General features: G+C 47.7%; 1 protein-coding gene across 1 annotated transcript; it reads right to left on the reverse strand.

The window, feature by feature from the left end:
- Positions 1 to 893: 893 nt before the first annotated feature.
- Positions 894 to 12,113, reverse strand: LOC115165069 (E3 SUMO-protein ligase PIAS2; the record flags this gene model as incomplete). Its single annotated transcript, XM_029718109.1, has 12 exons — positions 894 to 1,586; positions 3,777 to 3,919; positions 4,037 to 4,223; positions 5,551 to 5,684; positions 6,378 to 6,538; positions 7,264 to 7,337; positions 7,449 to 7,554; positions 7,664 to 7,798; positions 9,768 to 9,858; positions 9,961 to 10,011; positions 11,388 to 11,475; positions 11,837 to 12,113. Coding segments are annotated over 12 exons (1,677 nt in total), but the record flags the coding sequence as incomplete, so codon positions are not given.
- Positions 12,114 to 15,974: the final 3,861 nt, after the last annotated feature.

Below are 15,974 nucleotides of genomic sequence, written 5' to 3' on the forward strand. Positions count from 1 at the left end.
AATTTCATCCATTCTGAATTTAGGCTATAACAACAAAATATGTAATATATCAGTGGGTATGAAATACTCTGATCGTACCGTACAATGGGGTTTTACAGTGTTGCTCCTTGAACCCATAATTAGTTAATAATACAACAACGAGCTGCCTTGGGATAACTCCTCCTAGGTACTGATGGGATAACTCTTAACTTTCTTATCCTTTCATCAACTCTGTCCCCAGTGGCGAAGGGCCCCCCCCCCCCCAGTCTGTCCCCAGTGGCGAAGGGCCCCCCCCACAGTCTGTCCCCAGTGGCGAAGGGCCCCCCCCCACAGTCTGTCCCCAGTGGCGAAGGGCCCCCCCCCACAGTCTGTCCCCAGTGGCGAAGGGCCCCCCCCCACAGTCTGTCCCCAGTGGCGAAGGGCCCCCCCCCACAGTCTGTCCCCAGTGGCGAAGGGCCCCCCCCACAGTCTGTCCCCAGTGGCGAAGGGCCCCCCCCCCCCCCCCACAGTCTGTCCCCAGTGGCGAAGGGCCCCCCCCCCCCCACAGTCTGTCCCCAGTGGCGAAGGGCCCCCCCCCCCCCCCACAGTCTGTCCCCAGTGGCGAAGGGCCCCCCCCCCCCCACAGTCTGTCCCCAGTGGCGAAGGGCCCCCCCCCCCCCCCACAGTCTGTCCCCAGTGGCGAAGGGCCCCCCCCCCCCCCACAGTCTGTCCCCAGTGGCGAAGGGCCCCCCCCCCCCACAGTCTGTCCCCAGTGGCGAAGGGCCCCCCCCCCCACAGTCTGTCCCCAGTGGCGAAGGGCCCCCCCCCCCACAGTCTGTCCCCAGTGGCGAAGGGCCCCCCCCCCACAGTCTGTCCCCAGTGGCGAAGGGCCCCCCCCCCACAGTCTGTCCCCAGTGGCGAAGGGCCCCCCCCACAGTCTGTCCCCAGTGGCGTAGGGCCCCCCCCACAGTCTGTCCCCAGTGGCGAAGGGCCCCCCCCACAGTCTGTCCCCAGTGGCGAAGGCCTATGGACATGGTGCCATTTCTGACGCAGACTCTATTCCGTACATATATAGTGCACTACTTTCTGCTGGAAGGCCAAAAGTAGTGCACTATATAGGGATTAGGATGCCATTTCGGGACACAACCCGATTGAAGGCTCCTTTGAGTGACAAGACAAAATCAGTCCAATGAGCTCACAGGGACCAGAGAATCAGTCCAATGAGCTCACAGGGACCAGAGAATCAGTCCAATGAGCTCACAGGGACCAGAGAATCAGTCCAATGAGCTCACAGGGACCAGAGAATCAGTCCAATGAGCTCACAGGGACCAGAGAATCAGTCCAATGAGCTCACAGGGACCAGAGAATCAGTCCAATGAGCTCACAGGGACCAGAGAATCAGTCCAATGAGATGATGTCCGAGATGCTGTTGGACCCTCCCCCTGTAATGACCCCAGGTTGGTAAGAAGAGGAGGAGAAGAGGTGGGAGCTGGGATCGTATTGGCTAGAAGAGGACACCAGGCCGGCGCTGGTGGTGACGCCCTGCAGGCTGCTGGTCAGGCTATCCATGAACATGGGAGCTCTGTAATGCTGCGGGTCACCTTGGATCAGCGAGAACAGATCCAGACCTGGGAGAGGAAAGATGGTTTCACTCTCCTCCTCTCAACTCACAGCTACGTCACAAACATGGTTATTACCAGACATTTAGAACAAACATGTCGTTGTTATGATCGGCAGGACGAAGAGGACAAAACGAGGTTTTCAGGATATTCACAGGAATAACGGCTGCAGGATTCCCCTCAATTCATATTCTCTCCTGATTTACGGGGACTAAGACTTACTCTGCACGTCCGTAGGGACGGCGAGGACTTACTCTGCACGTCCGTAGGGACGGCGAGGACTTACTCTGCACGTCCGTAGGGACGGCGAGGACTTACTCTGCACGTCCGTAGGGACGGCGAGGACTTACTCTGCACGTCCGTAGGGACGGCGAGGACTTACTCTGCACGTCCGTAGGGACGGCGAGGACTTACTCTGCACGTCCGTAGGGACGGCGAGGACTTACTCTGCACGTCCGTAGGGACGGCGAGGACTTACTCTGCACGTCCGTAGGGACGGCGCGGACTTACTCTGCACGTCCGTAGGGACGGCGCGGACTTACTCTGCACGTCCGTAGGGACGGCGCGGACTTACTCTGCACGTCCGTAGGGACGGCGCGGACTTACTCTGCACGTCCGTAGGGACGGCGCGGACTTACTCTGCACGTCCGTAGGGACGGCGCGGACTTACTCTGCACGTCCGTAGGGACGGCGCGGACTTACTCTGCACGTCCGTAGGGACGGCGCGGACTTACTCTGCACGTCCGTAGGGACGGCGCGGACTTACTCTGCACGTCCGTAGGGACGGCGCGGACTTACTCTGCACGTCCGTAGGGACGGCGCGGACTTACTCTGCACGTCCGTAGGGACGGCGCGGACTTACTCTGCACGTCCGTAGGGACGGCGCGGACTTACTCTGCACGTCCGTAGGGACGGCGAGGACTTACTCTGCACGTCCGTAGGGACGGCGAGGACTTACTCTGCACGTCCGTAGGGACGGCGAGGACTTACTCTGCACGTCCGTAGGGACGGCGAGGACTTACTCTGCACGTCCGTAGGGACGGCGAGGACTTACTCTGCACGTCCGTAGGGACGGCGGACTTACTCTGCACGTCCGTAGGGACGGCGGACTTACTCTGCACGTCCGTAGGGACGGCGGACTTACTCTGCACGTCCGTAGGGACGGCGGACTTACTCTGCACGTCCGTAGGGACGGTGGACAGGAGGGGGACTTACTCTGCACGTCCGTAGGGACGGCGGACTTACTCTGCATGTCCGTAGGGACGGTGGACAGGAGGGGGACTTACTCTGCACGTCCGTAGGGACGGCGGACTTACTCTGCACGTCCGTAGGGACGGCGGACTTACTCTGCACGTCCGTAGGGACGGCGGACTTACTCTGCACGTCCGTAGGGACGGCGGACTTACTCTGCACGTCCGTAGGGACGGCGGACTTACTCTGCACGTCCGTAGGGACGGTGGACAGGAGGGGGACTTACTCTGCACGTCCGTAGGGACGGCGGACTTACTCTGCATGTCCGTAGGGACGGTGGACAGGAGGGGGACTTACTCTGCACGTCCGTAGGGACGGCGGACTTACTCTGCACGTCCGTAGGGACGGCGGACTTACTCTGCACGTCCGTAGGGACGGTGGACAGGAGGGGGACTTACTCTGCATGTCCGTAGGGACGGCGGACTTACTCTGCATGTCCGTAGGGACGGTGGACAGGAGGGGGACTTACTCTGCACGTCCGTAGGGACGGCGGACTTACTCTGCATGTCCGTAGGGACGGTGGACAGGAGGGGGACTTACTCTGCACGTCCGTAGGGACGGCGGACTTACTCTGCACGTCCGTAGGGACGGCGGACTTACTCTGCACGTCCGTAGGGACGGTGGACAGGAGGGGGACTTACTCTGCATGTCCGTAGGGACGGCGGACAGGAGGGGGACTTACTCTGCATGTCCGTAGGGACGGTGGACAGGAGGGGGACTTACTCTGCATGTCCGTAGGGACGGCGGACTTACTCTGCACGTCCGTAGGGACGGTGGACAGCGAGGACTGACTCTGCACGTCCGTAGGGACGGTGGACAGCGAGGACTTACTCTGCACGTCCGTAGGGACGGTGGACAGCGAGGACTTACTCTGCATGTCCGTAGGGACGGTGGACAGCGAGGACTTACTCTGCATGTCCGTAGGGACGGTGGACAGCGAGGACTTACTCTGCATGTCCGTAGGGACGGTGGACAGCGGGGACTGGTGGAAGGGGACAGTATAGTCGGCCAGTGAGTTGGTCAGGTAGGAGGATGTGTCCAGGGCGTGCACATTCGGCAGGCACACCGTCGACGGCTGATAGGACAACAGTCTGAGGATCAGAAACAGTCAAGGCAGAGATCGATTAAGACACAGCATCGAGAGGTTGATTGATTGATTGATTGGAGGTCATATTGACCCCTTAAAGACTAATTAAAGTTAGACTCACCCCTTGGCATGCACCTCCTCCGTCTTAGACATGTAGAGGCATCGCTTCTTCAGTGGCGGGTCAGGCTCCTCCTCCTCATCGTCGTCCTCGTCCTCAGACGAGCTCTCTAGGGTCAGGTCGATCACGTCTGCCTTCTTATTGGTCGAGCTGGGCTCTCTGTGGGGAGGGACCACTGCACACTGACGTGCTGGGGGAGGGGGGACGACACCGGTTTGGGTTTAAAATGTATTCAACGGTTAAAAAACGGTAGTTATTAAGGAATTTGGCAATTATATATGTGGGGTGTTAGGTGACTCAATGGATGCTCTGGGAGAATTCCACAGAAAGACGCAGTAAACTGCCCCCCCCCCCCCGCCCTCTAGTAATGTGGTTGTCTAAATACAGAGATGTGAATACATGGTGGCAGTTGTTAACCCGGTGTAAATCCCAATCCTGGGCGTTATATTGACTGATCTGAAGCCAAAACACAGAGCTGCTGTCGTGGTAAGAACGTTCACATCTGTGGGACAGTTTCCAGCACACACGTGCCCATTATACGTGTGTGTGTGTGTGTGTGTGTGTGTGTGTGTCTACGTCATTAGACGTGCACATGTCTGTTTATTTTTTTGTGCTACGGCCTAATATTTACTGTCGCTACGGTTACGCCTATTGTGAATTTTCTAGAACATTTGTGCCCATTATAACATTTCATAGTGTAGTCGGCAGGATGAGTCCACTCAGTGTGTGTGTGTGTAGGTCAGTAGATATAGCATTAGACGGGCACCTGTCTGTGTGTGTGTGTGTGTGTGTGTGTGTGTGTGTGTCTCTGTGTAGGTCAGTAGATATACCATTAGACGGGCACCTGTCTGTGTGTGTGTGTGTGTAGGTCAGTAGATATACCATTAGACGGGCACCTGTGTGTGTGTGTGTGTGTGTGTGTGTGTGTGTGTGTGTGTGTGTGTGTGTGTGTGTGTGTGTGTGTGTAGGTCAGTAGATATACCATTAGACGGGCACCTGTCTGTCTGTCTGTCTGTCTGTCTGTCTGTCTGTCTGTCTGTCTGTCTGTCTGTCTGTCTGTCTGTCTGTCTGTCTGTCTGTCTGTCTGTCTGTCTGTCTGTCTGTCTGTCTGTCTGTCTGTCTGTCTGTCTGTCTGTCTGTCTGTCTGTCTGTCTGTCTGTCTGTCTGTCTGTCTGTCTGTCTGTCTGTCTGTCTGTCTGTCTGTCTGTCTGTCTGTGTGTGTGTGTGTGTGTGTGTAGGTCAGTAGATATACCATTAGACCGGCACCTGTCTGTGGAGTGTTATGGCTTTAAATGTTTCTACGCCCTAATGTGAAACCAAAATGAAAATGTGTGCAAGACAAAGAGATAATGATGGCTAAATGCCAATATCACCCAAAAATAATAGTGATAGGTATACTATAGATATTTATAGCAGTGACAGGCTCATTTTAACACCTGGAACACATGGATACCCCCATCCAATGATTTATAGTTATTACCGATACTAAAAATAAATAAATAAATAGCTTGACTTACGTTCTATTTTTGGGATACAGGTTGAGGACACACTGAGGGCCTCTTTCCTTGGTCTCATGGGGCACCAGGTCCCGTCCTCCTGGAACTTGATCTCATCCACATCAGAGCAGTCGTTCAGAATCTCCATGAACAACCTGTCAGACAGAGGGACAGAGACTCCCAAATGTTCCCAATAACCTTCCACAGAAGACTACCGTCCTACACAACATTCAGAGGGACAGAGACTCCCCCATGTCCCAATAACCTTCCATTGGACATTCCACAGAAGACTACAGTTCTACACAACATTCAGAGCTGCTTTTGAACCTCAGCTAAAAAAATAAATAAAAAAACCTGTTGGAAGATCATTGCCGCTGCAATAACCGGCCTGTAAAATCAATTGAAAAATGTTATTTAAATAATAAAAAATTATCTAAATGAGAAGTCTAACAGTAGTTTCCCCCTCATTGACCTGTCGATGACGAGGCTCTGGTAAGCAGCCTTTGTCTCGCAGACAGGAGAGACCCAGGTATTATGATGATAATTATTAGGAGGGGTACCAACCCGTCGATGATCAGGCTCTCGTAGGGGGCCTTCTTGTCACAGACAGGAGAGACCCAGGTATTATTATAATAATTATTATAGAGAGAGGTACCAACCCGTCGATGATCAGGCTCTCGTGGGGGCCTTCTTGTCACAGACAGGACAGACCCAGGTATTATTATAATAATTATTATAGAGAGAGGTACCAACCCGTCGATGATCAGGCTCTCGTAGGGGGCCTTCTTGTCACAGACAGGACAGACCCAGGTATTATTATAATAATTATTATAGAGAGAGGTACCAACCCGTCGATGATCAGGCTCTCGTAGGGGGCCTTCTTGTCACAGACAGGACAGACCCAGGTGGGTTTCTTCTCATTCATCTGCAGGTAGAGGGCTGCATCAAAACACTGCAGGTGGGAACAGGTGAGAGCTCGACACGGCACTGTCAGGCGCATCTTACCCAGCTGGAGAGATGGAGGAGAGATATGGGAGAGAGCGAGAGATGGAGGAGAGATATGGGAGAGAGCGAGAGATGGAGGAGAGATATGGGAGAGAGCGAGAGATGGAGGAGAGATATGGGAGAGAGCGAGAGATGGAGGAGAGATATGGGAGAGAGCGAGAGATGGAGGAGAGATATGGGAGAGAGCGAGAGATGGAGGAGAGATATGGGAGAGAGCGAGAGATGGAGGAGAGATATGGGAGAGAGCGAGAGATGGAGGAGAGATATGGGAGAGAGCGAGAGATGGAGGAGAGATATGGGAGAGATATGGGAGAGATGGAGGAGAGATATGGGAGAGAGCGAGAGATGGAGGAGAGATATGGGAGAGAGCGAGAGATGGAGGAGAGATATGGGAGAGAGCGAGAGATGGAGGAGAGATATGGGAGAGAGCGAGAGATGGAGGAGAGATATGGGAGAGAGCGAGAGATGGAGGAGAGATATGGGAGAGAGCGAGAGATGGAGGAGAGATATGGGAGAGAGCGAGAGATGGAGGAGAGAGCGAGATGGAGGAGAGATATGGGAGAGAGCGAGATGGAGGAGAGATATGGGAGGGAGCGAGATGGAGGAGAGATATGGGAGAGAAGGATAGTGAAAGAAGCAGAAGGAGAGTTAACAAATCAGTAAATCTTTGTTATTAAATTATATCAAAGTGACTATCAAATGCACTTGTTTCCAGCAGGTCTTACTTACGGGGCACATGAGAGACACTCTTAGACTGGTTGTAGCAATCTCACTGTCAGGGTCTGCTGTCAGCTTCTCTTTTACTGCAAGAGGAAGATGATATCAGGGTCATTACAGATTAAACACAGTAACGTGTGGAAGCAAGCGTGTAACCATATGAGCGTGCGTGTGTGTGTATGTGTGCGCGTGCTTACTCAGCGCTCTGGAGTGGTCTGGGTTTCTAATGCCCTTCATCCTGAGCCTCTGCAGCAGTAGAGGTGAGGTGAGCTGTCTCACCAGGTACACCAACACGGAGTACGTCTGAAACACGTCAGAAATATAATTATACGTCTGCTTGAACATTATCAGGCTGATGAAGGCTATAAATAAAATACTGAAGAGTGTGGTGATCCTCAATGCTAGCGCTTACCTTTCCGATTTCAGGCGCCCACGTTATAGAGATCTGATTGGGTACTGCAGAGGACAATCTGACCAATGAGGTGATGTTTAGAGGTCTTCCTGGTCTTTTCTGTTCCACTCCATTTTTAGGGGGAGGGGCATAACCCTAAAAACAAAATACATGACAGTATCAGCGTTACCAAACTTTCCCATCAAGTTTTTCCTTTTAAAAAAAAGGTTGAGCTTATGCTGCGCCCGTTAGTGGTAGATGGTGGCATTCTGTCATTGCACCACACTACCACAAGGGGGAGTTAGAACGCTGCTCTATCGGTAGTCTAAACTGTGGCACAGTAAATTAATGGAGGTGTGAATGCTTCAGTCTGAATCTCTCTTCTCTGGCACAAGAGTTCTGCATCAGGAAAATTAATGAATTAACTGGCAGCAGTCCCAGAGTTCAGAGGGAACTTGGGTAAATACAAAACGGCTCGATTACACTTGACACGTGGACTGACAATTATCGAAAAATAGGCACAGTGGGCTTTTGGTTTCTCTCCCTCTAAAAACAAAACCACAGTTTGTTATTTACAGTCTTTATTTACCAGAGTGGAAGAGTGACAGCCCATCTATATTAAAGGGAGTTTCTGAAACACGGAGTCCTTCTTTGCCGACATTAGACTACTGATAGATGATGTGGGCAGTCAGAGTTGAGTCCTATTGTAAAGTGTAGCCTAATGGCCAAAAAAAGGGGCAAACTTGCAATGTATTCGATAGAAATGTACAACTTTAGAGTACTTAAGTAACTTAATATCACAGACCAGATTGGCCCTCACAAAAAATGCAATAGACTCTTGATGGGCTATCAGCAGGACAATAGACCCTTGATTAATTTAGGGAGTTTAAATGTATTAAATGGATGTTTGCGAGGCATGTCACTTCACCCATCACTTTGCACCACTTATCTAACCTCATCTGAATGGATCCATAACGAATTACTATGGGAATAAATGACAGAGATATTGGAATAAAGTAGGCTAATAAAGGCAACAAATTGTTGCTTACTGAAACACCCAAAGTCATCCAATTGTTATGATAGGATTTGAAGCAATAACCTACCTGCCTGTGGTCAACTATTTCAGCACCGTTTCACACTGCTCTGAGACAAGCATGGGGACTGGTCTTGATAAATCAATCAGATTTTTATTTTTCACTGAATCACTGTTTGGGTATTGGTTAGACTACAATTAGGGTGTGGAAATGTTAGGATCATTTTGCTCTTCACTCAGTAGCCTAGGCTTACTCCCTACCGGTCAAGTTGTACAGCGCCATATTGTCCTAATGGAAACCCTGAGGCCTACATAAGCTACTGTAAAATGCATTTTTAGTTTTTCTTGGAATAGAAACACCATAATATTAATAATTTAATTAAACAACATTTCTAACATTAAACACCACAACAAATACAATAATTGAAAAACAAATTATAATCAATCCCATAGTCTGTTCTAACAAAGAGGATTTAAAGTCTCACAGCCAAAATTAAAAACAGTCAAATGCATTCGCGAATTAAATCGCTTTAGCCAAAGTTAGGGTTTATTCATGGTTTAATTATTAAAGGCTCCCGTTTTTTTATTTTGTTTTTATAACTAAAATGCTTGACTGTATTTAAAGATATAGATGACTTGTATGCTTTATGTAGCCTTATAAAGTAGGCCTTTATGCCAATAAGTAAGTTACGCTAAAACAGCTACAGTAAACAGGACTCTTAAGCCTACAGCTCCATGCCATGTCAATAACTTCCCTTCTCAAAGACGCCCTCTGATGGTGGCAACAATGGCTGACTGTTCAATAACGTGCCATAGAATTCTACGGCGCCATGCAAGCTGTCCTGCGGTATGATGCAACTTTAAAAAAAAAATAGAACCACTGTACGTTAATAAAAATAAATAAATGTTAATTTATGTTATTCATATAACTGCATAGAAATAAAATAATGTTTATGATTTATATCAGGGCCCATATTCACAGAGAGTCTCACAATAGACGGTGCTGATCTAGGATGAGTTTTGCCGTTTAGATTATAATGAACACGTAACACGGACAGAAGGGACCTGGTCCTAGAGAAACCAGTACCATACCGGAAGGGGGAACAGCTTCCCATTCACTTTAATGCAGAGACTGTTTGGGTAGTTGTCTTCTTGGGGACAACTGGTTTCTGAAAGACAGAACCTAAAAAAAGGGAGCAGAAAGAAACATTTCCCAGAAAGCAGTTTTTAGTAAATCTGTTCCTGGGGCTGGAGGTGTCTACATGCGTACTGGAATGATCCTCACCTCAGTTGTATCTGGACCATATAGTCTCTCCTTCCGCCGGGTAAAAAATCCCTTTAACAAAGAACAACCAATACAATTAGAAACAGAACTACTATGGAATGTTGCAGGAAGACTCAGTAGTGGTGCGAGAGCGGGGTAGGATAGGATATAGTAGGGTAGGATAGGGCAGGATAGGGTACAGCAGGGTAGGATAGGATATAGTAGGGTAAGATAGGGCAGGATAGGGTACAGCAGGGTAGGATAGGATATAGTAGGGTAGGATAGGGTAGGATACAGTAGAGTAGGATAGGATATAGTAGGGCAGGATAGGGCAGGATAGGATATAGTAGGGTAGGATAGGGTAGGATAGGATATAGCAGGGTAGGATAGGATATAGCAGGGTAGGATAGGATATAGCAGGGTAGGATAGGATATAGCAGGGTAGGATAGGATATAGCAGGGTAGGATAGGATATAGCAGGGTAGGTTAGGATATAGCAGGGTAGGTTAGGATATAGCAGGGTAGGATAGGATATAGTAGGGTAGGATATAGCAGGGTAGGATAGGATATAGTAGGGTAGGATAGGATATAGTAGGGTAGGATAGGATATAGTAGGGTAGGATAGAGCAGGATATAGTAGGGTAGGATAGAGCAGGATAGGATATAGTAGAGTAGGATAGGGCAGGATAGGATATAGTAGAGTAGGATAGGGCAGGATAGGATATAGTAGGGTAGGATAGGATATAGTAGGATAGGATAGAGCAGGATAGCATATAGTAGGGTAGGATAGGGCAGGATAGGGCAGGATAGGGTACAGTAGGGTAGGATAGGATATAGTAGGGTAGGATAGGATATAGTAGAGTAGGATAGGATATAGTAGGGTAGGATAGGATATAGTAGGGTAGGATAGGATATAGTAGGGTAGGATATAGTAGAGTAGGATAGGGCAGGATAGGGTACAGCAGGGTAGGATAGGATACAGTAGAATAGGGTACAGTAAGAGTATAGCAGGGTAGGATAGGATATAGTAGGGTAGGATAGGGTACAGTGGGGTAGGATAGGATATAGTAGGGTAGGATAGGGTACAGCAGGGTAGGATAGGGCAGGATAGGGTACAGCAGGGTAGGATAGGATACAGTAGAATAGGGTACAGTAAGAGTACAGCAGGGTAGGATACAGCAGGGTAGGAGTGGGTACAGTAGGGTAGGATAGGGTACAGTAGGGTAGGATAGGGTACAGTAGGGTAGGGTAGAAGTAGAGCAGGGTAGGAGAATAGCAGGGTAGGAGTATAGCAGGGTAGGAATAGAGCAGGCTAAAGTAGAGCAGGGTAGGGTAGAGTATAGCAGGGTAGGGTAGAGTATAGCAGGGTATGGAAATAACAGGGTACGCAAGAGTATAGCAGGAGTATAGCAGAGCGTAGTTGCATAGCAAAATAGAGGAGGCCATACCTGGAGATGCACACCTCCCTGACTTGCTGAGGCGTCAAGGCGAAGATGAAGTACTTATCTTGGTTGTACCTCTGAACACTACTGGCTCCTAATAAAATAAAGACGTCAGATTGTTTGTTTTTTTGCATCATATCACATTCAGACGCTTCATTGCAGTCTTTGGTCAGTAATGTCAAGCCTGGCTGGTCAGTATCCAGATTACCAGAAAGGTATTATGATACTGACAACACCAATCCAACATGGGATCTATGAGAACTTGAGACTACGGGATGGTTTCACGTTCCAAAAACAAAATGGAATAGACAACAAGAAAACAGACAGATTGTGACCAGCGTCAACAAACAACACCTAATCAGAGTCTAGCAGTAAATGGTTCACGTCACCAGTAATATAAAGCTCGGTAATATGGACGAGGTCCACTAAGATTGATTTACCAGAGAGACACTGACCCAGGCTGGAGGGTTTGACGAGAATGTCCAACACGTCATAGAACGGGAGAGACTTCATCTGTATGTCTGGGTGGACCGGAGGGATGAGAGGGGCTGGCTGCTGGAGGTTCATCCTCAACTCCTTATTGGTCTCCTCGTCGAGCACCAGCGAATCACCAGACAAGACCAGTGAATCAGAGACCAGGTCAGAAGTCCAGTGGAGACAGGTCAGAACTCCCCACGATAACGCCAACACCACCTTCCGCTGCCTAGAAGAAAGGTTGACTTGGACACTAAGTCAGGGAGACTACTGTCTACCTCCCTGGGGTGGCACTGTTGATTAAGTTCCTTGGCTTTGGGCTGGACTGCAGGAGGCGTTCTTCAGCGGGTGCTTGCGACCCCTCGTGTTTCGCCCGGTAACAGGTGTAGCTCCGACACTCCGAAACTTGATACCATGCTCTGGAAGACACGAGGATACAAGGTCAATGTAAGGAAGCAACGTTCATCTGTTTAAACAGTAGGGTTAGGCTAGTGGCCTGTTTGAACAGTAAGGAACGACGAGGCTAGTGGCCTGTTTGAACAGTAAGGAACGACGAGGCTAGTCGCCTGTTTGAACAGTAAGGAACGACGAGGCTAGTGGCCTGTTTGAACAGTAAGGAACGACGAGGCTAGTGGCCTGTTTGAACAGTAAGGAACGACGAGGCTAGTCGCCTGTTTGAACAGTAAGGAACGACGAGGCTAGTCGCCTGTTTGAGGAAAGGAATGATTTAACAGTGTAATCTCTAGTGGCCATCTTGCCACTAAAGGCAAACTCAGATTCTGATGCCATGTTGTATTTCATTCAAATTATTAAATTAGCCGCATTTTGAAATTGTAAAAATTTATTAAATGGAAAACTACGTAGGCTAACTAGGACGCAATTGTAAAAGTTAGCTTTTAAATTAATACAGATATATAGCACAACTTGTCACATCTAGGCAATATATTCAAGAAAATATTTTAACAAAGATGTTTATAAAATGACTAAATGTAATTGGATCCTTACATGGCACAGTCAGGTTATCAACTTATTAAAAGCAAACACACAAAACATGTATTTTAGAACTTAATGGCGAACTGACATTGTGAAACTACCCAGAATACAACTATTTTGATGATACATTTGATAATACCCCCTCCCCATGTGTGATTTGAAGTCCCATCCCTCCCACATACTCCATCCACAGCCCCCACAGAACAGAACAGGAAGATGTTCAATCACATCCCTCCTACATACATCCACAGCCCCCACAGAACAAAAACAGGAAGAAGGCCTCAGCAGAACAGGAAGAAGGCCTCAGCAGAACAGGAAGAAGGCCTCAGCAGAACAGGAAGAAGGCTTCAGCAGAACAGGAAGAAGGCTTCAGCAGAACAGGAAGAAGGCTTCAGCTGACCATTATATGGGCCATGCTTGAGCACTGTTACACGTGTACTTCCTGTTTTCATGTGAGTGCTAAGTATCTAAAATGTTGAGAATGAGGCAAGAGCCATTAGACCAGATCAAACTAACCCTGTTCCTGGAGAGATACCCTCCTGGAGGTTTACACTCCAACCCTGTTCCTGGAGAGCTACCCTCCTGGAGGTTTACACTCCAACCCTGTTCCTGGAGAGAGAGCCTCCTGGAGGTCTCTCTCCAGGAACAGGGTTGGAGAAAAGAAACCTACAGCGGGGTGTCCCAACAACTGATCAACTTAGCTAGCAAACCTAGCGAGACGAATAACAACTCATCTGGGGTGTATTCATTACGCCTATTGATGCAAAACATTTCGCAACAGAAACCGTAACCGTTTTTCGCCAAACGCAGTCGAGTTCCATTTTGTTCTTCAAACAGAAGTTGAAGTCGTGTCTCCTTTTAACCCTTTGACACGTACAATCCCATATTTGTGATCATTGTTGAGTGGCCCTTGCAGCGTACAACCTCAACTATGTGATTGGTACAGTAGCAACAGAAAGTATGACTCAAATAACGAAACATAAGTAAGCGACCTAACAGCTAGACTTGTTTACAATGTACCACATCTCTAGGTGAGCACAAGGGATTAATGTAATGTTGTTTCGAAAATAAATGCGTGTCAGCTAAACTACATTCTTTATGATGGCAGCCATGTTTGTTTATATTTGACAAGTGAAAACTCCCTAATCCCAGAATCACATTCACTATATTGCCGCATTCAAAACAACTGGGAACTCGGAAATCTCCGACTTCCAAGATCAAAATAACTGGGAAAAAATTATTTGAACGGTCGTCCAACTCGGAATTCCAACTTTCTAGAGCTCCAACCTGAAGAGCACTGATGTCATGATTTTACCTTTGGGAACTCTGGAAAATTAAAAGGTAAAATCATGACATCAGTGCTCTTCAGGTCGGAGCTCTAGAAAGTTGCAATTCCGAGTTGGACGACCGTTCAAATCATTTTCCCCCAGTTATTTTGATCTCGGAAGTCAGAGATTTCCGATTTCCCAGTTGTTTTGAACGCGGCACAAGACGCAAATAAACAAAGTCAAAGATGGATGAGCCCATTTCCCAGAAAATATCAACTTAGTTTGGCCACTTTTCAGAATATTACAAATCTGCATGTGCTTGTTACAGTGTATACAAGAACCAGAGAACATGACCGGACAAGTTTGTGTTTTTTTTTTTTATATATATTTTTTGTATTTTTACAGTTCTTGACCAATCCCAAAGTAAATAAAAAGTTATATACACCTCACAGATCACCCAAAACCTACCAAACCGTAGCCTGAACAGGGTTGACAGAAATGGTTGAAACCATTTTAGTGGGGTTTTTGTGGAGGGTTATTTCATTTGTGGGGGGATGGAAATGGGAGAGGATATCAATGGGGGGATATGATGGAGGAAATATTACTGTGATTGGGGATTAATCAATAAATGGGGTGCAAACACAGAAGATTATAAACTGAATAAAGATAAAACCCCTGGAAATTGATACCTGACCTCCATTTCTGAAATAAAACAGAAGAAATGTAATTAACTTTTGTTATTCCTTGATTTGTAACGTATTCTCGCAGTTCAGCTTGATCATTTGGCCAAATGGTTGTTGGCTAGGGAAAACATGATTTGATTATTTCAACCTGTAGCCTAATAGGTAGAATAATGTAGACTAAAGAGCACAATTTGGGTTGTTACTTTCCTATGAATATACTGTGTAGTTAGTAATACTTGAAGTTAATATTTGTGAAGACGTTTTGGAAGGAGAACGGTAACTGGTCAGCCAGTAGATGGCACCAACACACAAACCTAGATAATAATGTGTCGCTCCATTGTCTAAGATAATGTTATCAACAACCTCGCTTCACTCATGCCTCGGTCTCTGCATACAATATAGCTGATTACACGCACAAACGACCTCACTGTGTTGCTTACATCACTTTATCCACATTATCCTCTGCCTCGACCAGGATAAAACCCTATACAACCCATAATACTAACCGCGTTGGATCAGGAATATTCCTCACCGTAGGTGTAGGCTACTTGTCCAGTGGTGATAAATGAACTTAAAGTATTTAGGATGTCAGCGTTAGCCGGAATGTAATACATGCTCATAGTCCGCTCTCACACCGGATTACGGTCTGAGGTTTACCGCCCTCTCTCTCACAGGCTAATACCAAATCCTCTTTCAGATAATAATAATAATAATATAGATGAAATAATTACCAATACTACTATAGATACTCACTACTACCTACTACAGGAAAGGACAGTTTAATAAAGCCTCATATGAAGCAGACTTTGCGGTATTGAAACGTTGAGGGGTGTAGAGAAAAGCGGCAAAATGAAACAATCAAATTCAGGAACAGCAGTGAATGCTGGTACCGCGTGTAGAAACCCCTCTCTGTCAGGGCCCTTATTCATACTTACACTTTCAGCGGGACGAGTTTAAATACAAATATACGTTTCTGGAACAAGTCGGGACTTCACTCCACTTTAGGAGTATGGAAGAACAGATCATTTATAGATATAGGCAGTTTGTGCCACATACTTTTTTTGCAGACTATTCCGATTGGAATGTCAACGCATTGAAACCATACAATTAAAAAATGTTTTACAACTTCCATTTATGAACCCAACAGCTTCAAGGCGACGTTGAAGAGAGCTGAG

This window comes from Salmo trutta, chromosome 27 (assembly GCF_901001165.1).
Source record: "Salmo trutta chromosome 27, fSalTru1.1, whole genome shotgun sequence".
NCBI classification, from domain to species: domain Eukaryota; kingdom Metazoa; phylum Chordata; class Actinopteri; order Salmoniformes; family Salmonidae; genus Salmo; species Salmo trutta.